Source organism: Diaphorina citri, unplaced genomic scaffold (genome assembly GCF_000475195.1).
Source record: "Diaphorina citri unplaced genomic scaffold, Diaci psyllid genome assembly version 1.1 scaffold1007, whole genome shotgun sequence".
NCBI classification, from domain to species: Eukaryota; Metazoa; Arthropoda; class Insecta; order Hemiptera; family Psyllidae; genus Diaphorina; species Diaphorina citri.
In genome coordinates, this window is record NW_007378438.1 from 205,367 (window position 1) to 229,632 (window position 24,266).

General features: G+C 39.2%; 5 protein-coding genes, 2 long non-coding RNA genes and 1 other non-coding gene across 9 annotated transcripts in view; 1 reads left to right on the top strand and 7 right to left on the bottom strand.

Moving 5' to 3' along the window:
• LOC103513692 (transcriptional repressor scratch 2-like) overlaps window positions 1–1,968 on the bottom strand; it is a 2,038-nt gene extending 70 nt beyond the window's left edge. Inside the window, exons 1-3 of the mRNA XM_017445919.1 lie at window positions 1,963–1,968; window positions 1,459–1,563; window positions 404–650 (exon numbers count right to left, since the gene is read on the bottom strand). Of these exons, the coding sequence (XP_017301408.1) occupies window positions 404–650; window positions 1,459–1,563; window positions 1,963–1,968 (358 nt within the window). The remainder of the gene's footprint in view (window positions 1–403; window positions 651–1,458; window positions 1,564–1,962) is intronic.
• Window positions 1,969–2,066: 98 nt separating this feature from the next.
• Window positions 2,067–2,148, top strand: Trnas-gcu. Its single transcript has one exon. It is a non-coding gene; the product is annotated as a tRNA-Ser (tRNA).
• Window positions 2,149–3,154: 1,006 nt separating this feature from the next.
• Window positions 3,155–3,797, bottom strand: LOC113469263 (transcriptional repressor scratch 1-like). The gene is made up of 2 exons (XM_026826825.1): window positions 3,788–3,797; window positions 3,155–3,596 (listed from the first exon to the last, which is right to left on the bottom strand). The coding sequence occupies exons 1-2, from the start codon at window positions 3,795–3,797 to the stop codon at window positions 3,367–3,369; spliced, it is 240 nt and encodes a 79-aa protein (XP_026682626.1). The 3' UTR covers window positions 3,155–3,366.
• A 14-nt stretch (window positions 3,798–3,811) lies between these two features.
• LOC103513677 (protein snail homolog Sna-like) lies at window positions 3,812–8,375 on the bottom strand. 2 transcript variants are annotated; one of them, XM_026826817.1, is made up of 4 exons: window positions 8,180–8,375; window positions 5,377–5,762; window positions 4,604–4,850; window positions 3,812–4,093 (listed from the first exon to the last, which is right to left on the bottom strand). In XM_026826817.1, exons 1-4 carry the CDS (start codon window positions 8,259–8,261, stop codon window positions 3,864–3,866), a joined length of 945 nt encoding a protein of 314 aa, XP_026682618.1. In that variant the 5' UTR covers window positions 8,262–8,375; the 3' UTR covers window positions 3,812–3,863. The 2 variants fall into 2 exon arrangements, with proteins under 2 accessions (XP_026682618.1, XP_026682617.1); XM_026826816.1 differs by lacking the exon at window positions 8,180–8,375 and adding an exon at window positions 7,893–8,031.
• A 2,899-nt stretch (window positions 8,376–11,274) lies between these two features.
• LOC113469259 lies at window positions 11,275–12,207 on the bottom strand. Its single transcript, XR_003392732.1, has 2 exons — window positions 11,894–12,207; window positions 11,275–11,747 (listed from the first exon to the last, which is right to left on the bottom strand). It is a non-coding gene; the product is annotated as an uncharacterized LOC113469259 (long non-coding RNA).
• A 53-nt stretch (window positions 12,208–12,260) lies between these two features.
• LOC103513693 lies at window positions 12,261–19,402 on the bottom strand. The gene is made up of 4 exons (XM_026826826.1): window positions 18,951–19,402; window positions 16,241–16,294; window positions 14,368–14,566; window positions 12,261–13,910 (listed from the first exon to the last, which is right to left on the bottom strand). The coding sequence occupies exons 1-4, from the start codon at window positions 19,077–19,079 to the stop codon at window positions 13,255–13,257; spliced, it is 1,038 nt and encodes a 345-aa protein (XP_026682627.1). The 5' UTR covers window positions 19,080–19,402; the 3' UTR covers window positions 12,261–13,254.
• An 841-nt stretch (window positions 19,403–20,243) lies between these two features.
• LOC113469261 lies at window positions 20,244–21,275 on the bottom strand. Its single transcript, XR_003392733.1, has 2 exons — window positions 20,932–21,275; window positions 20,244–20,846 (listed from the first exon to the last, which is right to left on the bottom strand). It is a non-coding gene; the product is annotated as an uncharacterized LOC113469261 (long non-coding RNA).
• A 1,120-nt stretch (window positions 21,276–22,395) lies between these two features.
• Window positions 22,396–23,906, bottom strand: LOC103513694 (pyruvate dehydrogenase [acetyl-transferring]-phosphatase 1, mitochondrial-like). The gene is made up of 3 exons (XM_026826818.1): window positions 23,817–23,906; window positions 22,756–22,949; window positions 22,396–22,559 (listed from the first exon to the last, which is right to left on the bottom strand). Exons 2-3 carry the CDS (start codon window positions 22,939–22,941, stop codon window positions 22,446–22,448), a joined length of 300 nt encoding a protein of 99 aa, XP_026682619.1. The 5' UTR covers window positions 22,942–22,949; window positions 23,817–23,906; the 3' UTR covers window positions 22,396–22,445.
• Window positions 23,907–24,266: the final 360 nt, after the last annotated feature.

Here is a 24,266-nt window from a genome sequence, read left to right on the forward strand (position 1 = left end):
ATGGAATATTTTGGATTAGGAAAAATTTCCATTTCACATAAATAAAATACCCCTAATGTCTCTTCATCCCGAAATCGGAGAGAGGGAGGTAGGATAGGAGCAAGTCAGTCATTCTGAAAAGCTGAGAACGAACCTCATCTCTTTATGATGAAGTTCACCCCGAGCGGAAAATCAAACCCGTCACCCAGCAGCACTTACAAGGCAGGCGCGCTACCTCCGAAGCTATCTAGGGTGACTGGATATTCATTAACTCTGTAGCAAAAAGTCCTTAACTTGTGTAGATTCTCGTATAAGCTTAACCGATCCCTTGGGGTAGTTACCCCTACACTTAAGCCTCAGGGTGGGCTTTTTGTGTATTGAGTTAAGCTACCTTGTGTGGAGCGAACTTTTATGAAGGACTCACCTGTATGTGTTCTAATATGTCCCTGGAGCAACCAGGGCCGGGAGAACGATTTCGAGCAGTGGGGGCACTGACAGATCTGATTGTGCGTCCTCAGATGCATCGAGTAGGCAGGCATGGATACGTATAGTTTGCCACATTGGGGACAGGTGCGTGCTTTGGTGTCGTCGGGGGAGCGATGGATTTGCCGATGTCGCGCGAGGTTACTCGAAGTAGAGTAGTGCTTGCCGCAGTCCCGACACTGGAAACTCTGAGGAAAAATGACCGAAAAGTCTGTATTTTTTGCCCACTTCTGTGGCCGAGTGACAAGAGCACTAGATGACCCTCAACCTGGAGAAGCTGGGTTCGAATCCCGGTTAGGGCGGAAATTTTCTGACCGAACTTTTCCGTTCTTGGATAGGCATGGATGTAAAAGAATGTGTCTTGAAGTACATAATTCGAGAGCGTTATTTTTTGCCCACTTCTGTGGCCGAGTGGCAAGAGCACTAGATGACCCTCAACCTGGAAAAGCTGGGTTCGAATCCCAGTCAGGGCGGAAATTTTCTGACCGAACTTTTCCGTTCTTGGATAGGCATGGATGTAAAAGAATGTGTCTTGAAGTACATAATTCGAGAGCGGAAGCTGGGTTCGAATCCCGGTCAGGGCGGAAATTTTCTGACCGAACTTTTCCGTTCTTGGATAGGCATAGATGTAAAAGAATGTGTCTTGAAGTACATAATTCGAGAGCGGCCCCCAGGTAGGTACAATCTATTTGGTATTTTGATACTGACTGAACTTTTCCTATCTTTTCGGGATACCAGCAATAAAAATGGTTGGCCTTCCCATGTCCCTCCCCTGAAAAGCGCTTTAACACTATACGGATAGTAGTAGGTCGTTAGCTAACCTAATTTTGTCGTTACCTATATTTTGATTTTGACTATTTTTGACCGAATTTTCCCCATCTCTCGGGATACCAACAGTGAAAATGGTTGGCTTTCCCATGTTCCCCCTTTAAAGCGCTTTAACACTACGGACAGTAGATCGTTTGCGCCGCCTGCCCATGTTTGTATGTCTCTTACCTCATTATTATTGTTGTTCGCCGTACTCGTGTCTACATCTTTGGTGTTACAAATGACGCTCTTCCTTACAGTGCCTGAATCTGTATGTTTTCTGAAGATCGTCGTCTGTGATAATATCTATGATCTGTATTCTTTCCAATATTTCAATAGCCCAGAACATATGAAGATCATGCATAAAACGGACATGAGAGTGATGAATGAGATATGTGTATGATAAACAAACTTTATGTAGAGATACATTATAATTTATTATAATGCACATTTATGAGCAACAGATTTGATAGAGGGAACCGCAACTGCCAAGGTCTTATCGTCCCGAAATCGAAGAGAGAACGAAGACAGGATCTAGGAGAAAGCCAGCCGTTCCGAGAACGAACATTATCCGTTCAGGATTAAATCCACCCCGGGCGGTAACCGAACCTGCGTCCTAGCGCTTACGAGGCAGACGCGCTACCAATCAATAGCTAACTAGGTTGGCCCTCTACATTGAAAAAATCCACGCACCCCCATCATGGCCTCAAACCATAGACCCTTGGCCTCTGAGCTGACGACAAAGCTGTGCCGTTCTAGTTTTTGAGATAACGCTATTTCATCGCGCTCACTCAACAGACGAGGTGGCCGAGTGGTTAAGGCGTTGGACTGCTAATCCAATGTGCTCTGCACGCGTGGGTTCGAATCCCATCCTCGTCGCAAAGTGCGAAAAATGCGGAAAGGCGTTCGCGCTCAAATCCTACCTGTACAAGCACGAGGACTCTTCCTGTTTGAAATCCTACGATAGCAGTAGCAGTAGTCATTTGAACAAGTTCACCACAATAGTCGTGTAACGACGGAGAAAATTCGAGCTGAAGGTAGAATTTTACTTCAATAATTACAGAAAAATACTTGGAAAAAACCTGAGGAAAATGAAAACGCCACCTTTTGTCAAAATTTAACTAAAAAACAACTTCAAGCCTCCCTTGATTTTTTTTTTTTCTCAATCAAAACAGTTAAGGTAGAAACACACTACCATCACGTCACGTGAGTTCATGGGGAGTCAGAGAGATGTAGTTCAAAGTTTTCCCATAATATTGTAGGTAATTTCGTTCAGGAGAGCCATACTACTGTCACGTCACGTTATTATAATTGTGTTAAGGTATTTTCTTGATCCCTTGTGTGCTGCGTCCATTTTTGTTTAGGACCATACTACTGTCACGTCACGTTATTATAATTGTGTTAAGGTATTTTCTTGATCCCTTGTGTGCTGCGTCCATTTTTGTTTAGGACTTTTGCACTGAACGTGGCGTCATAGCGCTACACGTTATGGGGACGTGATGCTAGTGTGTTTCTACCTTCAGCTCGAATTTTCTCCGTCGTTACACGACTATTGTGGTGAACTTGTTCAACTCAATCAAAACAGTTAAGGTAGAAACACACTACTATCACGTCACGTGAACTCATGGGGAGTCAGAAAGATGTAGTTCAAAGTTTTCCCATAATATTGTAGGTAATTTCTCTCAATCAAAACAGTTAAGGTAGAAACACACTATCGTCAAGTCACGTGAGCTCATGAGGAGTCAGAAAGATGTAGCTCAAAGTTTTCCCATAATATTGTAGGTAATTTCGTTCAGGACAGCCACACTACTGTCACGTCACGTTATTATAATTGTGTTAAGGTATTTTCTTGATCCCTGGGAGTCAGAAAGATGTAGTTCAAAGTTTTCCTATAATATTGTAGGTAATTTCGTTCAGGACAGCCACACTACTGTCACGTCACGTTATTATAATTGTGTTAAGGTATTTTCTTGATCCCTTGTGTGCTGCGTCCATTTTTGTTTAGGACTTTTGCACTGAACGTGGCGTCATAGCGCTATACGTTATGGGGACGTGATGCTAGTGTGTTTCTACCTTCAACTCGAATATTCTCCGTCGTTACACGACTATTGTGGTGAACTTGTTCAAATGACCATTACTGCTGCTATCGTAGGATTTGAGACAGGAAGAGTCCTCGTGCTTGTACAGGTAGGATTTGAGCGCGAACGCCTTTCCGCACTTTTCGCACACGAAGGGCTTCACTTTGGAGTGTGTCTGGATGTGCGCACGCAGGTTGGACTTGTCTGCGAAGGCCTTGTCGCACACTTTGCACTTGAATGGCTTTTCACCTGGAAAACGAGTGATAAATCATGCTAGAATAGGTAAGAGTAAAAAAAAGAGGTTTAATAAAGGAAAGAAGTGGTTTGAAAGAGGGAACTGTAACAATGAATACGCGTATTTTATTTTGTGGCAACGTTGGAAAAAAGTGAAAATTTTTCCATTTCGTCCATTTTTTGTATTTTATTATTCACTTGTGAACGTGGCGTCATAGCGCTATACGTTATGGGGAAGTGATGCTAGTGTGTTTCTACCTTTAACTCGAATTTTCTCCGTCGTTACACGACTATTGTGGTGAACTTGTTCAAATGACTACTGCTACTACTATCGTAGGATTTGAGACAGGAAGAGTCCTCGTGCTTGTACAGGTAGGATTTGAGCGCGAACGCCTTTCCGCACTTTTCGCAAACGAAGGGCTTCACTTTGGAGTGTGTCTGGATGTGCGCGCGCAGGTTGGACTTGTCTGCGAAGGCCTTGTCGCACACTTTGCACTTGAATGGCTTTTCACCTGGAATACGATTGGCAAAATTTAATAATATGCTAGAATAGGTGAGAGTTAAAAAGAGGAAGAAGAAGAAGAAGAAGAAGAAGAAGAAGAAGAAATAGAAATAGAAAGTAAAAAGAGGTTTGATAGAGGAAACTGTAACACTGGATGTCTACTCGTCCCGAAATTGAAGGGAGAAGGATGACAGTATTGACAGTATAAGAGAAAGACAGCCGTTCCGAGAGGGGATCTCATTTCTTTATGATAATTTGATAAAGTTCGCCCCGAACGGAAATTAAACCCCCAACCTAACGCTTACAAGGCAGGCGCGCCACCTCCCAAGCTAACTAGGCTGACTGGATAATTGGATATTCATTAACTCTTTTACAAAAAGTTCTCATCTTGTGTGCACAATATACTTACTACTCGAACCTATTGTGGTCAAATTTTTGACCGAACGAAATGAAGGTCTACGTTTTAACTCAATCGTTTTTCATTTGATTTTCTGGTTAGACAGTGGGGATGATAGCTCACCTGTATGTGTTCTAATATGTCCCTGGAGCAACCAGGGCCGGGAGAATGATTTCGAGCAGTGGGGGCACTGGCAGATCTGATTGTGCGTTCTCAGGTGCATCGAGTAGGCAGGCATGGACACGTATAGTTTACCACATTGAGGACAGGTGCGCGCTTTGGTGTCGTCGGGGGAGCGATGGATTTGCCGATGTCGCGCGAGGTTACTCGAAGTAGAGTAGTGCTTGCCGCAGTCCCGACACTGGAAACTCTGAGGAAAAATGACCGAAAAGTCTTTATTTTTTGCCCACTTCTGTGGCCGAGTGGCAAGAGCACTAGATGACCCTCAACCTGGAAAAGCTGGGTTCGAATCCCAGTCAGGGCGGAAATTTTCTGACCGAACTTTTCCGTTCTTGGATAGGCATAGATGTAAAAGAATGTGTCTTGAAGTACATAATTCGAGAGCGGCCCCCAGGTAGGTACAATCTATTTGGTATTTTGATACTGACTGAACTTTTCCTATCTTTTCGGGATACCAGCAATAAAAATGGTTGGCCTTCCCATGTCCCTCCCCTGAAAAGCGCTTTAACACTATACGGATAGTAGTAGGTCGTTAGCTAACCTAATTTTGTCGTTACCTATATTTTGATTTTGACTATTTTTGACCGAATTTTCCCCATCTCTCGGGATACCAACAGTGAAAATGGTTGGCTTTCCCATGTTCCCCCTTTAAAGCGCTTTAACACTACGGACAGTAGATCGTTTGCGCCGCCTGCCCATGTTTGTATGTCTCTTACCTCATTATTATTGTTGTTCGCCGTACTCGTGTCTACATCTTTGGTGTTACAAATGACGCTCTTCCTATTGAAACTGTTGGACTGGTTGAAGTACGCTAGGCTGACCTCCGCAAGCTGAGTGAGGTTGTACAAGTGATCGTACGCTGGATCGAAGCTCGCCACCGGTTCTGACGAGGATTGGCTGGACGTTGAAACAGGGTCACTCATTTCGGCCTCGTCTTCGTTGATTTGTAATCGCGGATCGTCATCATCATCATCTAGGTCGGAAGAATCGGATGCGTAGTCGGAGACACCCGGTAAATGTGAGTTGGCCGGTAGATGTGAGACATCCGGTATATGCGAGTTGTCCGGATCTGTGTTAATGTGAACCGAGACTAGTTTGTCACCTGTGAAGAAGAACAACGGAGGGTGGACGAAATAGGAAATAGTTATTGTGCTGATATATACTGCTCGAATTGGACTGAAGAGGCCATTTGAGGGAGGGTATTGTAAAATGGTCGAAATAATAATACCTGGTACTTATTTATACTGCTAGGACTAATAAGTCATTTTACGCTTTTACCCCAGTAGTAGGTCACTGTGGTCTACTTATTGCGGTCAAATTTTTAGGACCCACAATTTATTTATGGGACGAGACGTTTCGTGAAATACTCAAATATCATTTGGGGGTAAATTTCCATACCTCAGCTGGAATTGAACCCACGTACGTCCTCCTGCATCAACTTTCATATTCATAAGAAGTAAAAATAACTTTAATGCTAATTAAATAGGGGACACGGCACACTGTTTTTGTCCTAATTAGTTCCTCTCTCATAGGAACACTCATAGTTATCATTATCATCATCCTAATAATCTCTTTCTCATAGACACAGCACACTGTTTTTGTCCTAATTAGTTCCTCTCTCATAGGAACACTCATAGTTATCATTATCATCATCCTAATAATCTCTTTCTCATAGGAACACTCAGAGTAATAATTATTATCATTAATCTCATAATTTATTTAGGTGTTAGGTGCCCTATAATGGCTACCGTACTGAATGGAATGCCTTGGATAGGAGGTCGAAGGGGGGAACGCTAGGGCCACATTTTAAGCTAGAAATAGCATCAGGTGGTGGAGCTAGTGTCTTGGCAGACGGCCCAGAGTCCCCAGCAACAAGTAGGAATGTGGCTAACATGTTGCTAAGGTGTTGCCGTCTAGGCTGAGACACAACGCGAGAGCCAACTAGGCGAGAGGTCATTCAAAAATAGATTAAAAAGTGCTCAGTTTGCCGAGCGTAGAAATTGGGCGCATCAAGCGATGTTCTTTCGATTTTTTTCTTCTTTTTTTGAGGGCGGCCAAATTGTTGATAATTCATTATGTATTACATTAGAAAAAATAATAATTAGAAAATACTGTCGCGCGTCGCAGTAATACTTGGTATATGCAGTCGATTTCAAACTTAAACCTTAAGGTACGGTTTCCTAAAAACGCGTTTTTAGAGCAGCAGGAACTGAATTTTTCTCAATCATGTCGGAACCAAATTTACCTCAATTTGTTTATTCGCATTTCCTTATCATAGGTACTTATCCGAAAAAGGGAACAAATTGAAGGAATTCGAACCCTGGCAATTCCGGGTTAAGAATCTCTAAACCAATCTGCCACAGTGCTGGGTTGAACGCTGGCGCTGGATTAAAATCTAGTAACGTCATATTACATTTTTCAAGTGTAGGTACTAAGAAGTATTCACACTTAGTTGATAATGTCGGACGATAATATTGTATGACATTTCCAGCACAAGTGTGGACCCTGTTTTAAACTAGTATTGCTCCGCTATACATTAGTAATAGAAAGTAAAAATGATATTTGAATCTTTCACGAAACGTCCCATAAATAATAATGTTCCTACGGGAACCTACGTAAACAAATAAGGACTGATACGTTTTAGGACCCGGAAGTTTGAAGTGCTCTCAATAAAAACCATTAGAAGGGGGACCAAATGTGTGACATGATATGTGGCACGCGACCATGCCACAACATTACCACATGTTTGGTTCCCCTTCACTGTGGGGGTCTGTTTTGTGAGCAAAAATTAGGAGGGTGGTTTTGACTGTTTTCAGTTGTGTTTTCTTGAGACGAACCTTCCCTCTCCCTTTTCGCATTTTTTTTCTTAAGTACAGACCTATATGTATGTAGATAAGCACTAGATACGAAACTGTCAAAATATGTATTTATAATGTAGTTAATGCACACTTCCAAACAGGGTTAATTGGGAAATATGGCACAAAAATGGGTAATGTTTAAGAAACAATTACCCAGGAAAGAGGGAGTACTTATTATGAGTAGGAGGTACTCATAAGAGTAGATTACCTAAATTAAAATTACCTAATTACTGGAAAAAAAAAATCATGACCTCAAATCCATAAAAAGAACAACATAAAATAAAGTGGTGCAAAATCAAACTTTAAATAAAGTGGTGACTACATGTCCTAATTCGACAGTCTAAATGAAGCACTAATATCTAACATTGACTCACCTTCGTCCAGCCTATTGGAAGCACTCACTAGTTGATCAATGACATCCGATTTTTTTCGCGAAATTAAAAAAGCTCGAGGCATTTCCGACAAAAAAGAGGAAGTCAAGAAAATAGACTAAGAAAATGTCAAAAAACACGAGAAAACCTATCACTTGGGGAGTAAATTCACGTTTTTTTACGCTGACGAAGACGTGCTTACTGGCAAACAAGTGTGAGATTTCAATGATTTCAGATGAGATGAAGAAAATCCAAAAATAGAAAAGCACTAATATCTAACATTGACTCACCTTCGTCCAGCCTATTGGAAGCACTCACTAGTTGATCAATGACATCCGACTTTTTTCGCGAAATTAAAAAAGCTCGAGGCATTTCCGACAAAAAAGAGGAACTCAAGAAAATAGACCAAGAAAATGTCAAAAAACACGAGAAAACCTTTCACTTGGGGAGTAAATTCACGATTTTTTACGCTGACGAAGACGTGCTTACTGGCAAAAAAAAAAGAGGAACTCAAGAAAATAGACTAAGAAAATGTCAAAAAACACGAGAAAACCTTTCACTTGGGGAGTAAATTCACGATTTTTTACGCTGACGAAGACGTGCTTACTGGCAAACAAGTGTGAGATTTCAATGATTTCAGATGAGATGAAGAAAATCCAAAAATAGATTAAAAAGTGCTCAGTTTGCCGAGCGTAGAAATTGGGCGCATCAAGCGATGTTCTTTCGATTTTTTTCTTCTTTTTTTGAGGGCGGCCAAATTGTTGATAATTCATTATGTAATACATTAGAAAAAATAATAATTAGAAAATACTGTCGCGCGTCGCGGTAATAGGTACTTGGTATATGCAGTCGATTTAAAACTTAAACCTTAAAGTACGGTTTCTTAAAAACGCGTTTTTAGAGCAGCAGGAACTGAATTTCTCTCAATCATGTCGGAACCGAATTTACCTCAATTTGTTAATTCAAACATTCTCGTTTGAAATTTTGACGCGTCCAGTCTGTGTTTTTTGCTCCCGGAAAATCAATTAATAACTTGAGATAAACATTGTTGTTTGTGATAATTTTGGTATCAAAATGATCCTTTTTGATCCTTCTCTTTATTGAGTACTCTCAGTTTCCCCGATCTTACCTGTGTCTACCTTACACAAATTTCTATACAACAAGGGAAAACACAAAGATTATGGGATGATTCAGTAAAAACTGTAAAAAGTACAAAGGCATCTTCTTTGAATTTATAACTCAGCTGAGCCGCCTAACGGGTCTTATTTTAGCTCTCAGCTCTAAAGATGCCACAAGTGATCGCTGGATGTAAGCAACACGTGGTTCATATTTCAGCTTAGGTAACAAAATATAATCATTAATGTACAGGATATTTGTACACAAATACATACATTGTATGTACATAGGTATAAAATATATATTGTATAATAATGACTGGGGTTCATTTTATATCTTAGCTATGTAGGTTTAAAAGAAGTGCTTAGGGTTCGCATCAAATAAACAAATATTCTTTAAGTTCGGATCTACAGTCCAACAAGCATTCAAATGCTACAAAGCGTAAAGTAAGACTGTAGAACCGGCCATAAGTAGGTACAAGAAAGTTTGGAGCACCATTGTAGGGTAATGTATTTTATAATACAGGATTCTGTGGTATTTCATTTACAGTGTATAAGTATCACTCAAACTGTGGATAAAAATCAAGAAAAATATAATAACAGATATTATTCTAACATATAAAAAGAATTGATTTAAGTATGTACATAGGTATAAAATATATATTGTATAATAATGACTGGGGTTCATTTTATATCTTATAGCTAAGTATGTAGGTTTAAAAGAAGTGCTTAGGGTTCGCATCAAATAAACAAATATTCTGTTCGGGTCTACAGTCCAACAAGCATTCAAATGCTACAAAGCGTAAAGTAAGACTGTAGAACCGGCCATAAGGAGGTACAAGAAAGTTTGGAGCACCATTTTAGGGTAATGTATTTTATAATACAGGATTCTGTGGTATTTCATTTAAATGTTCAGTGTATAAGTATCACTCAAACTGTGGATAAAAATCAAGAAAAATATAATAACAGATATTATTCTAACATATAAAAAGAATTGATTTATTCTCGCTCTCTGTTAATATCTCCAAAATAAATATACGTAAATCTTAATACTGATACAACTTCCTGAACTTACTTTGTTTAAATAATGTCGTAAGACAAAATCATAGGACAGAATAAAAGAGTAAAATGAAAAACATACGAAAATGTCCAACCAGCTATAGGCTACAAGTACACTTATCTAGCCTAAATTTTCAAGTGATTTTAAAATCATTAATGGAAAAATATAAATTAGAAATCGTTCTAAACAAAGTATATAATAAATTAATGGTGCCGAAAAAACACAGCGAAAATATGCAAAATAGGTAAGTAGAATGTTTAATTTAGAATTTTTTCATAGAAAAATGCAAGTATAAATTTTTCATGATCTAAAAAATTGAAAAAATATAGATTCTAAGAGGTAGTAAAATACAGGTTACATTTCAAATAAGAAGACGAACAATAAAAAGACCGAAAGTAAACAACCTAAGAATTTAAGGACACCCGGAGTATTATAGTACTACAGCTACATTATATTTGGTGATTATAAAAGGAATGAAAGATAAAATGAAGGTACAGATTTACATATAAAAAATACCCCGCTAATGGTAATCCTTTATTTTGTAGGGATGAAATATAGGACTTTATGGTTTTATGGTGGGAATCGAACCCGGGGCCTTTTGTAAGGCAAGCAAGCGAAACACCCCGCTAATGGGAATCCTTTATTTTGTAGGGATGAAATATAGGACTTTATGGTTTTATGGTGGGAATCGAACCCGGGGCCTTTTGTAAGGCAAGCAAGCGCGCTACCAGTGGCCTAACCGTGCCCCTTAGCAGATTGTTCAATCTTCTTTAGCTAAGAGTTCAAAGAAGATTGACGTGTGTGCGTATCAAATTTAGACATAATACATAATAAAAGTAGAATTAACATCCAAATAATTTGGTAATAAAATAAATTACATCTCTACAACCTAGTACATAAAAGTGATAATAAAATAAAAACAAGAGTATTCCATCTAGAATCTAGATTAAACAAAAAAACATTTCTCTTATTGCAATATTAGAAAGCATTCAAATTGGACTTGATATACTTTAAGGCGCATACAGAACTGGGGCAGATTTGGATATTGATAGTGTGCGCAAGAAGCATGATTTATAATATTAATTTTTTTCAAAGATTTGCCGGAGTTCTGTCACGGTAAAGTTCGTCGTATGATTGTTTTTAACGTTACAAAAACATATTACATCGACAAATACATACAAATATCAGTATGAAAATTTTAATTTTTTTTAAAGATTTGCCGCAGCTCTGTCACGGTAAAGTTCGTCGTATGATTGTTTTTAACGTTACAAAAACATATTACATCGACAAATACATACAAATATCAGTATGAAAAGTCCAAATTCTCATTCTCCTTAAAGTTAAAAAAAAAAGAGTAGTAGGTATACAAAAAATGCCTTAAAACTATACAATTTCGTTACTCTTACAAAAAAACGAGCCCACTATAATCATTTAAAAATATAAATAATATTAATCAAAATAAATTAAAATGTGCAAGCTTATACTTAACGAGTTCCAAATCGGATGAAAAACGGTAACACAACATTTTACGAAAAATAAAATTAGAACGGGCTAATCAAGTTTGGTCGAATGTAACATAAAAATTTATTATTATTTTTATTTTAAATCAAAGAGCATTATTAAATTAAAATTGCATCAGTATCAATAGGCACATTTTATTAAACTAAAACAAAAGGTTTACATCTAACCAAATTTGCTATAAGATGGTATTCATCTTCAGTGGACACAATTAAAATTTTCTGATAAAATGCTCCTAATATGGCCCTAGTCTTTATTTTGAATTTATCAGTCTGTCACTTTTCAAGGCAGTTGGCACATGGATCGCAAACTTAACCAAATTTGCTATAAGATGGTATTCACCTTCAGTGGACACAATTAAAATTTTCGGATAAAATGCTCCTAATATGGCCCTAGTCTTTATTTTGAATTTATCAGTCTGTCACTTTTCAAGGCAGTTGGCACATGGATCGCAAACGTTTTGTAAGAGATGGGTGTCTCTTGAACACAAATTGATTGACCCATGAGCTAACTGCTTACTAACAGTTCGTTTCTGAACAAAACAGAAAGGACTTTAAAGGTGACTAGCGAATAAAAAACATTGAAACAAAGAAGTAGTATAATACTAAATAGTACCAACTTGGAAAGATTCTTCTAAAGACAGCAAAGGTGTCTCTTGAACACAAATTGATTGTGACCCATGAGTTAACTGCCTAACAGATCGTTTCTGAACAAAACAGAAAGGACTTTAACGGTGACTAGCGAATAAAAAACATTGAAACAAAGAAGTAGTATATTACTAAATAGTACCAACTTGGAAAGATTCTTCTAAAGACAGCAATATTAGCAGAGCTTCAAGGAAAAGATAGCTAAGTTCAATGGGAAGGGGAAAAGAAAGACAAGTTATGTATTTTTACAGGCTTTCTCCCCCTAATTCTTTTGTCTTAGAACTGACAGAAAAAAATCGTTACCTACATATTAATCCAAATATAGATATCTAGAATTTTGATAGTGAGAACAATTGGAATGTACGTAGGCTAAGGAATACGTACTGTGCAAGGACGGTACTAAATTAAATAAAGAGGAAGGCATAAGAAGAAAATAACTTTAAAGGTGGTCAACCTTATACAATGAACAAATACACGACAAAACATTAACTTAAAATCGAACGATCAAAAGATAAATTCAAGAATTCAACTGAGTCTTAACGAAGGGTTTTCAGTTGGTTTCATCAACTCATCTTTTAGTCTTAGGACGGATAAATTCTGGTCAATAAATCTCACTCGAACTTTCGGACACTGTCAAATGCGAATTCTCAACTCTGCCATAAAGTGGCTGAGCCAAGGTCAAAGGCAAATTCCTGACAGTTCGATCTACGAATAATCAGAGGAAATTTTGGAACGAACAATTTTTCAATCTCGTTCGTGAGTACCTACTTGTATGTGAGAGCATTTGAGTGAGTCTTTAAGCCTCTGATTTTCGGGTTCACAGTTATTTCTCAACAAAATCTACTTAATCGACAGCTGATGGGTGAACTTTCAAGTTAACCCCAACACCAGATTGAAAACCCCTTTTTTAACATTGGTTAATTTAACAAAGTGGCTAAACCTATGGGTTCATTTTCAACCCACTTAGGGGGGAAAAAACTTTGGTTAACTTGATACCATCGGACTGCGATACCGAGTATTACTGATTAAATATTTTCTTCATTCGTTCTCTTCTCCACCTTGTCCTCCACACCACTCCTATGCACCTCTTTATCACCTTTACTCTCCTTTGTTTTTACCCTTCGATTGTCATTCTCCTTGCGTTCTTTCTTTACATCACTCGATATATTGTCATTGTCTCTCCTTTTCACATCATCCCCATCATGCACTTGTCGCACTTTCAAAGTCTCTACTGCATCCTGTTCTACATCCCCTATGGATGAATTATCCCTAACTTCATCCCCTCTGGATGTATCCTGTACTTTCAAAGTCTCTATCTTGTCCCGTACTGTATCTACATCAACTCGTGAAGTATCCACATCCCCTCTGATATCCCTATTATCCCTGCCTTTATGCTCCTCACTCCGGCTAGTATCGCCGAATTTCCCCACCATATAGGCAGCCACGGTCGCATGGTCCAACTTCCCCGGAATCGCGTGCAGCTTCTTACAAACCTCCCGCCTCCGTGTGATTTGTTCGCTGGACGACAGGGTCCGTCCGTCTCTGCCCGCGTAGAGGTCTTTGTCCTCGAGAATATGCCTCTTGGCGGCGGTAAGGCGAGTGACAAAGTCTAGCAGGAGAGTGACTAGCTCGCGGGCAGAAGATATGGAGGGCCCCTTGCCAGAGACGCCGTAACGGAAGAGATATTAATTGCTTGTTACTCATGTCGTTCAACAATTAAAAAAATTCCGACTTGACTTGGTCTCGAACCACGAACCTTCAGGGCGTGAAAGTACGGACAGAATCGACTCAATAAGAAATAGAAGACTTTCCGAAAGAAAAATAAAATCATTCTATTTATTATTTATTAAGACGTTTCATAGAGGGAACTCTAACGGCTAGGATCTTATCGTCCCGAAATCTTAGAGAGAAGGAAGACAGGATAGGAGAAAGTCAGCCGTTCCGAGAACGAACCTTATCCCTTAAGGATAAAATCCGCCCCGGGCGGGAATCAAACCTGCGGCTTAGCTGACAAGGCGGACGCGCTACCAACCAAGCTAACTAGGCTGACTAAGCCATAGAAACGGCACACTTATTTGCCATATTCAGCATCGTCGTAACATAGGTAGATAATAATTATGTACCTAGGTACTACTTACCTGTAAACTTGCCCACCACAGGGTCCAAATTGTCCGAAACGCCGTCTGACGTAAGGAACACAATGTCCCCTCTCTCTACTTCCGTCATGGACAAGGTTAGGTTGGAAAGCTCGGGGTTTTGACCGTCGACCGGGCCTAGGGCACCTAGAGCATCTCGCATGTCACGCATTTGATGCACGTCATGCGAGCCTAGAGCAGAATAAGAAAGGGGAAATACAAATTAAATCAACTTAAGGTTCATTTAATTAAATCAATTTAATACAGAAGAAACATAGTTAACATAGAGCCTAGAACAAAATAACAAGGGGGAATTGGGAATCAAACCAACATAAGGTTCATTTAATGCAGAGGAAACATAGAATGTAAAAAAAGGAAATTCAATTGTGTTAAGCATACTTAATTGCTTGTTACTCATGTCGTTCAACAATTAAAAAATTCCGACTTGACTTGGACTCGAACCACGAAGGGCGTGAAAGTACGGACAGAATCGACTCAAAAAGAAATAGAAGACTTTCCGAAATAAAAATAAAACCATTCTATTTATTTATTGAGACGTTTCCTGGGGGGAACTCTAACTGCTAGGATCTTATCGTCCCGAAATCTTAGAGAGAAGGAAGACAGGATAGGAGAAAGTCAGCCGTTCCGATAACGAACCTTATCCCTTATGACCCATGAGCTAACTGCCTAACAGTTCGTTTCTGAACAAAACAGAAAGGACTTTAACGGTGACTAGCGAATAAAAAAACATTGAAACAAAGGTAAGTAGTATAATACTAAATAGTACCAACTTGGAAAGTTTCTTCTAAAGACAGCAATATTAGCAGAGCTTCAAGGAAAAGATAGCTAAGTTCAATGGGAAGGGAAAAAGAAAGACAAGTTATAAATTTTTACAGGCTTTCTCCCCCTAATTGTCTTAGAACTGACAGAAAAAAAAATCGTTACCTACATATTAATCCAAATATAGGTATCTAGAATTTTAATAGTGAGAACAATTGGAATGTACGTAGGCTAAGGAATACGTATTGTGCAAGGACGATACCAAAATAAAGTAAAGAGGAAGGAAGGCATAAGAAGAATGACTTTAAAGGTGGTCAACCTTGTACAATGAACAAATACACGACAAATCATTAACTTAAAATCGAACGATCAAAAGACAAGTTCAAGAATTCAACTGAGGCTTAACGAAGGGGTTTCAGTTAGTTTCTTCAACTCATCTTTTAGTCTTAGGACGGATAAACTCTGGTCAATAAATCTCACTCGAACTTTCGGACACTGTCAAAATTACACGACAAAACATTAACTTAAAATCGAAATCAAAAGACAAGTTCAAGAATTCAACTGAGGCTTAACGAAGGGTTTTCAGTTAGTTTCTTCAACTCATCTTTTAGTCTTAGGACGGATAAACTCTGGTCAATAAATCTCACTCGAACTTTCGGACACTGTCAAATGCGAATTCTCAACTCCGCCATAAAGTGGCTGAGCCAAGGTCAAAGGCAAATTCCTGACAATGCGATCTACGAATAATCAGAGGAAATTTTGGAACGAAAATTTTTTCAATCTCGTTCGTGAGTACCTACTTGTATGTGAGAGCATTTGAGTGAGTCTTTAAGCCTCTGATTTTCGGGTTCACAGTCACTTCTCAACAAAATCTACTCGATTTTAATCGACAGCTGATGGGTGAACTTTCAAGTTAACCCCAACACCAGATTGAAAACCCCTTCTTTAACTTTGGTTAATTTAATAAAGTGGCTAAACCTATGGGTCCATTTTCAACCCACTTAGGGGGGAAAAAACTTTGGTTAACTTGATACCATCGGACTGCGACACCGAGTATAACTGATTAAATATTTTCTTCATTCGTTCTCTTCTCCACCTTGTCTTCCACACCACTCCTATGCACCTCTTTATCACCTTTACTCTCCTGTATCTAGAATTTTAATAGTGAGAACAATTGGAATGTATGTAGGCTAAGGAATACGTACTGTGCAAGGACGATACCAAAATAAAGTAAAGAGGAAGGAAGGCATAAGAAGAATGACTTTAAAGGTGGTCAACCTTGTACAATGAACAATTACACGACAAAACATTAACTTAAAATCGAACGATCAAAAGACAAGTTCAAGAATTCAACTGAGGCTTAACGAATGGTTTTCAGTTGGTTTCTTCAACTCATCTTTTAGTCTTAGGACGGATAAACTCTGGTCAATAAATCTCACTCGAACTTTCGGACACTGTCATATGCGAATTCTCAACTCCGCCATAAAGTGGCTGAGCCAAGGTCAAGGGCAAATTCCCGACAGTTCGATCTACGAATAATCAGAGGAAATTTTGGAACGAAAATTTTTTCAATCTCGTTCGTGAGTACCTACTGTATGTGAGAGCATTTGTTGTGAGTCTTTAAGCCTCTGATTTCGGGGTTCACAGTCACTTCTCAACAAAATCTACTCGACTTGATACCATCGGACTGCGATACCGAGTATTACTGATTAAATATTTTCTTCATTCGTTCTCTTCTCCACCTTGTCTTCCACACCACTCCTATGCACCTCTTTATCACCTTTACTCTCCTCATTCATTAACATATGACATTAAAGTCACACCAAACTTGACCAAACCCTTCTCTCTTCAGCAAGATCCAATGGAGAAAAAAAAGTTCAGCTCTTATGGGTAAAAAAAAGAACATAGTTTCCTGGAAACTCCAGAAAGAGGCACATATCCTTCATTAGGTAACTAGTGAGAGCCATTTTCCAGGTTGAGAATCACTATTGACCAAGATAATTATGTACTACTTATACATACATCATTATACGAGTAAATGCCTGTCCAAGTCTAGGTTTAAGTACATTGTGTAGCAACACATTACCTATTATCCACATAAGTACATAGGTGTGTTCCACACACTCCTTCATTAGTTAACTAGTGAGAGCCATTTTCCAGGTTGAGAATCACTATTGACCAAGATAATTATGTATAAATGCCTGTCCAAGTCTAGGTTTAAGTACATTGTGTAGCAACACATTACCTATTATCCACATAAGTACATAGGTGTGTTCCACACAAGTACAAGTTGTTTATTACAATACAATAAGTACCTATACTAATGTCAACAAAGGTGTTTTTTTTTTAGTATAGAGGGAAGGTCCTATATTTCCAAAATCAAACAGAGGTCGAGGACAGAATAGAAGAAAACCAGCTGTTCCAAGAGCAAACCCTATCTGTATAAGCTGTTCCAAGAGCAAACTCCATCTGTATAGGATAAAGTTTACCCTGGGTGTAACACAAACTCAGTGCCTTGTGCTTACAAGGGAAGGCACACTACAATCTAACTGGCCCAACAAAAGTGAGCTCCCCAACCTCGAGCATACTTTTTTTTTTGTGGAGAGTGGGAAATCTTCCAAAGACATCCATTGCAAAACCCTTTGCAATTGGAAGTGTGGGATTGATGTTCAGATACTAGGATATGCAGACCCACTTGAACCTCAACCTCTCTTCACATTAGGGCCTGTAACCAGATGTATTGTTCATTACCTCAGGGCCTTAACTTCAAGCATACTGATAACAGTATGTCCACAAGAGAAAAAGACTTACCCTTTCAAATAGTTTTGAATGAAACACTCAGAGGCATTGTCTGAACTAGTGAGAGCTATTTTCCAGGTTGAGAATCACTATTGACCAAGATAATTATGTACTACTTACATACATCATTATACTTAAATGCCTGTCCAAGTCTAGGTTTAAGTACATTGTGTTGCAACACATTACCTATTATCCACATAAGTACATAGGTGTGTTCCACACAAGTACAAGTTGTTTATTACAATACAATAAGTACCTATACTAATGTCAACAAAGGTGTTTTTTTTTTTTAGTATAGAGGGAAGGTCCTATATTTCCAAAATCAAACAGAGGTCGAGGACAGAATAGAAGAAAACCAGCTGTTCCAAGAGCAAACCCTATCTGTATAAGCTGTTCCAAGAGCAAATGCCATCTGTATAGGATAAAGTTTACCCTGGGTGTAAGACAAATCCAGTGCCTTGTGCTTACAAGGGAAGGCACACTACGATCCAACTGGACCAACAAAAGTGAGCTCCCCAACCTCACGCATACTTTTTTTTTTGTGTGGAGAGTGGAAATCTTCCAAAGACATCCATTGCAAAACCCTTTGCAATGGGAAGTGTGGGATTGATGTCCAGATTGATGCAGACCCACTTACACCTCAACCTCTCTTCACATTAGGGCCTGTAACCAGATGTATTGTACATTACCTCAGGGCCCTAACCTCAAGCATACTGATAACAGTATGTCCACAAGAGAAAAAGACTTACCCTTTCAAATAGTTTTGAATGAAACACTCAGAGGCATTGTCTGTGAGCATACTTTTTTTTTGTGGAGAATGGGAAATCTTCCAAAGACATCCATTGCAAAACCCTTTGCAATTGGAAGTGTGGGATTGATGTCCAGATACTAGGACATGCAGACCCACTTGAACCTCAACCTCTCTTCACATTAGGGCCTGTAATCAGATGTATTGTTCATTACCTCAGGGCACTGATAACAGTATGTCCACAAGAGAAATAGACTTACCCTTTCAAATAGTTTTGAATGAAACACTCAGAGGCATTGTCTGGCACATCACTGTCCCTCGCAGAATCTGAAGTGTTTGACAGCTGCCTGATAAACCCGACAAACTTCTGACGAAATGAGGGCATCATAGAGGCAAATGGGATGGTATACAAGTCCTGCTATTAATTCTTCATATTATCCAAGTATGCTCAGCAACACTTCATTGTGTACTAGAGATCATTGTTCAAGATTGTGCTAATCAGTTAATCACTCATTAGAGATAACACTTATCACAGGATTTTTATCAAAAAACACGGGCAATGGTTTCTGGCCTACCTTGACACAATATGTGTCAACGACTCAACGATCGACGTGCAATATCCAGTGACAAGTAGATAGGAAGTTGAAGATACAAAGAACGAGTTTGAAGAGAAAAGAAGTTAAATAATTAAAATTCTAGTCACTAGTCAGGTTTACTATTAATTTTTCCTCAGGCAAATTTTTTTATCGAGGTGGGTTAAAAAAAAAATGTTTACAAATCTATCAAAATAGAGCGAAAACATTTTGCGTATCAGTTATTAGAGCAAAGATGCGGTCTACCGGACTACCTTCACACTCGATAATTTTTCTTTCCATGCTCTCTTCTGTACATTTGTCCCCCTTTATCAGGATAGGATAGGATAAAGCCAGCCGGTCCGAAAACAAATCTTACCTATTTAGGATAAAATCCACCCCGGGTGAGAATCGAACCCGCGACCTAGCGCTTAGGCAGACGCGCTACCCCCCAAGCTAACTAGGTTGGAGGGGAGATTTCATTTTCTCTGTAATCATTCTAATCTCCATTGACAATAAAATAAATATACAAAAAATAATTTTAAAACAAAAATAATAAAACAAAATGTTTATTTCATCAAATGAGCAGAGGAAATAATCAAATTGGCAATATAAACAAATATAGGTACCTACATCAGAGTATAGACCACGAAACGTTCATTTTCCTATCAGAACCGATTCCAATGGAGCGCCTTATTCCGACTTGACTTGGACTCGAACCACGAAGAGCGTGAAAGTACGGACAGAATCGACTCAATAAGAAATAGAAGACTTTCCGAAAGAAAAATAAAACCATTCTCTTTATTTATTAAGACGTTTCATAGAAGGAACTCTAACTGCTAGGATCTTATCGTCCCGAAATCGAAGAGAGAAGGAAGACAGGATAGGAGAAAGTCAGCCGTTCCGAGAACGAACCTTATCCCTTAAGGATAAAATCCGCCCCGGAAGGGAATATATACATTAAAAAAGTTGTTAAAATCATTCCAGAAATAAAATAAAAGAGTAAAATGGCAAACGGGGAAGGAGCAAGCCAAAACACTTGAGTATAGTGAAGAACGAGAAATTGATTATTTATTGTCAATCCCTCTTCTGTGAGAGGAAAAAGACACCTCATATTTTCATACAGAAGGGTTTATTATTATTATTTTTTTTTAATCCTTGAAAATTACAAATTCACATCTAGCCTTGATTTTTGATTTAAAACACAAGCCAAGATTGAGCTAATTGGACACGGAAAATTTTTTTCTTGGAGTTCCGAGACACCACTTTTGAAAGCCTCCCACATGAAAGCAAGTAGGTAAAATAGTTTTACCCCTAGAGACTTTATTCGTACAAATATTTCAACATGCTTGGAGCTAACTTTAGGCCGATATATCGTGTTCCCGAACTTCCCGAAAAAAATACTTGACCACACCTATTGTGGGTTGTAGAGTGACTAAAAGTAAGGGAATGCTTAGCTTCCTTGAAAAAAGAAGAGTATTTAAAAGTCAAAGGTTTAAAATTAAAAATCGTGGGTACCTACTGAACCTAATTACAATATAATCTTTGGCTTCATACAAGCACACAATTCATTGCACGTAAACCTATTAAAAATCGTGGGTACCTACTGAACCTAATTACAATATAATCTTTGGCTTCATACAAGCACACAATTCATTGCACGTAAACCTAGATTGCACCACAATGTTCTTTTGAAACAAAGGCTACTGACTATTCAACTATAAAATGAAGAAGGAAATTTACCTCAGTAAAAAAAATGAAAAAAATGTGCGCTTTTCAAATGAATTAAACAAATAAATTAGCACATATTCATTTGGCAATATTATCAATATTCATTTCTAGAAGACTTTTTAAACATATAGGATTACTCAGCTTAGGGACATGAATTCATAGCAGCAACAAAGTTATTGAACTCTTGTTGTCACTATGATTCGGTTCCTTAATAACTTCATATTAGAAACTATCGTAAATTGACTTTTTCCTCAAAAAAGAGTCAGAGACGAAAGTAATGACATAGGAGCAACATGATTCGGTTCCTTAATAACTTCATATTAGAAACTATCGTAAATTGACTTTTTCCTCAAAATAGAGTCAGAGACGAAAGTAATGACATAGGAGCAAAAGGGCAATATTGTATCTTAGAAGGTACAATTTCGTAAAGAGCTGTTTGACTTCTTAATTAAATATCAAGGTAGAATAGAGGATACCTTTGGCTCAGCTCCCATGGCGTAGTGGTCACTGCGCTCGCCTTGCACGCGGGAGGCCCGGGTTCGATTCCCGGCGGGGTCAAGATATTCATTTGGCAATATTATCAATATTCATTTCTAGAAGACTTTTTAAACATATAGAATTACTCAGCTTAGGGACATGAATTCATAGCAGCAACAAAGTTATTGAACTCTTGTTGTCACTATGATTCGTTTCCTTAATAACTTCATATTAGAAACTATCGTAAATTGACTTTTTCCTCAAAAAAGAGTCAGAGACGAAAGTAATGACATAGGAGCAAAAGGGCAATATTGTACCTCCTAAGATAAAAGGGCAATATTGTATCTTAGAAGGTACAATTTCGTAAAGAGCTGTTTGACTTCTTAATTAAATATCAAGGTAGAATAGAGGATACCTTTTTATTTATATTCCGTATCCGATTACAGAATCTTCGACCTAAAACCTTCACTAGGTGGGTAAAATGAAACGCAAGTTTCGTAAAAAATAAATCTTAAAATGGTGAAAGCAAAGATCAGTGTTCCTCTAGGCTTCAGGATCAGGAGAATCCTACCACTTAAAACAAAGCCATTAAAAAAAGCTTCTAGCTCAGTGTGGCAAAAAGTTAATGTCTGAACTTTGGTAAGACCGGTTCTAAGAAGACGCATTTACCACGGAAGAAAGTTAGTCACCATTAACGCCGCGCCGTGTCTCAGCCACTCCCCCCTTTATTATCTCACATTCGGGGATCGCAAATAGTCACTATCAAAGTACACTACCGTGATCGTTATGTCATCGCGAAACAATCGCACCACTTCCTGGGGCATAGATAAGAGTTGGGCGATCTTGGAGTGTTCTATCCCGTACTCGGTGCCGCCTAGGGCGTGGCGAAGTAGATGGGTGGCGGCATTCATTTACCACGGAAGAAAGTTAGTCACCATCAACGCCGCGCCGTGTCTCAGCCACTCCCCCCTTTATTATCTCACATTCGGGGATCGCAAATAGTCACTATCGAAGTACACTACCGTGATCGTAATATCATCGCGGAACAATCGCACGACTTCCTGGGGCATAGACAAGAGTTGGGCGATCTTGGAGTGTTCTATCCCGTACTCGGTGCCGCCTAGGGCGTGGCGAAGTAGATGGGTGGCGGCATTCGAGTCTATCCCTTTATTATCTCACATTCGGGGATCGCAAATAGTCACTATCGAAGTACACTACCATGATCGTAATATCATCGCGGAACAATCGCACGACTTCCTGTGGCATAGATAAGAGTTGGGCGATCTTGGAGTGTTCTATCCCGTACTCGGTGCCGCCTAGGGCGTGGCGAAGTAGATGGGTGGCGGCATTCGAGTCTAGGGGCTTAAGGGAGAGACCCTCTTGGCGTGCAATGAGAAGCTCGTTGATTTCGGACAGCTTCATGTGCTTGCGGGGCAACTGGAGGGGACGCAACGTCACCTTCCCTGACATGTGTTCACCTGAGAAAGATTAATTTCATTTCAAATTTAGTAGGGCTTTTTTTCAAGAGGTTTGATAGAGGGAATTGTAACTGCTAGGGTCTTATCCTCCCGAAATCTCCCCCCCAAGGTTTCAGGCTCAAGCTTTATGATTTAGCTTACATTTTTGAGCAGCCTAAGAAGAAGTTAGATAGAGGGAACTGTAACAATGGAGGTCTTATCGTCCGGAAATATAAGAGAAGAGGGAGAGGATAGGGGAAAGCCAGTCGTTCCGAGAACGAAACTTATCTGTTCAGGATAAAATCCGAACCGAGCGGAAACCGGGGCTTCAGAAGTAGGGCTTTTTTCAAGAGGTTTGATAGAGGGAATTGTAACTGCTAGGGTCTTATCCTCCCGAAATCTCCCCCCCAAGGTTTCAGTCTCAAGCTTTATGATTTAGCTTACATTTTTGAGCAGCCTAAGAAGAAGTTAGATAGAGGGAACTGTAATAATGGAGGTCTTATCGTTCGGAAATATAAGAGAAGAAGGAGAGGAGTCGTTCCGAGAACGAAACTTATCTGTTCAGAATAAAATCCGAACCGAGCGGAAATCGGAGCTTCAGAAACTTTATAGCGCTTTTTTCGCACAGCTCACACAGACTTACCTACGAGTCTCACAGCCTGTAGCGGGGAGAACTGTCTTTAAGTTCACGTTAGACTTTTCCTCAACTGTTTTTAAGTTCACATTAGACTTTTCCTCAACTGTTTTTAAGTTCACATTAGACCTTTCCTCAACTGTTTTTAAGTTCACATTAGACCTTTCCTCAACTGTTTTTAAGTTCACATTAGACCTTTCAGAGATTTTATGACTTTAAAGACTTCTTTTCTTGCACAGCTCACTTAGACTTACCTACGAGCCTCACAGCCTGTAGCGGGGAGAGGAGATCCCACAGACCGTCGGTGGCTAAAATGAGGAACCTATCCCTCGGGGTCAGTCGGTAATGTACTTAACGCTTTTTTCGCACAGCTCACACAGAATTACCTACGAGTCTCACAGCTTATAGCGGGGAGAACTGTCTTCAAGTTCACGTTAGACTTTTCCTCAACTGTTTTTAAGTTCACATTAAACCTTTCAGAGATTTTATGACTTCTTCTTTTCTTGCACAGCTCACTCAGACTTACCTACGAGCCTCACAGCTTGTAGCGGGGAGAGGAGATCCCACAGACCGTCGGTGGCTAAAATGAGGAACCTATCCCTCGGGGTCAGTCGGTAATGTATCACATCGGGTCAGCTCCCATGGCGCAGTGGTCACTGCACTCGCCTTGCACGCGGGAGACCCGGGTTCGATTCCCGGCGGGG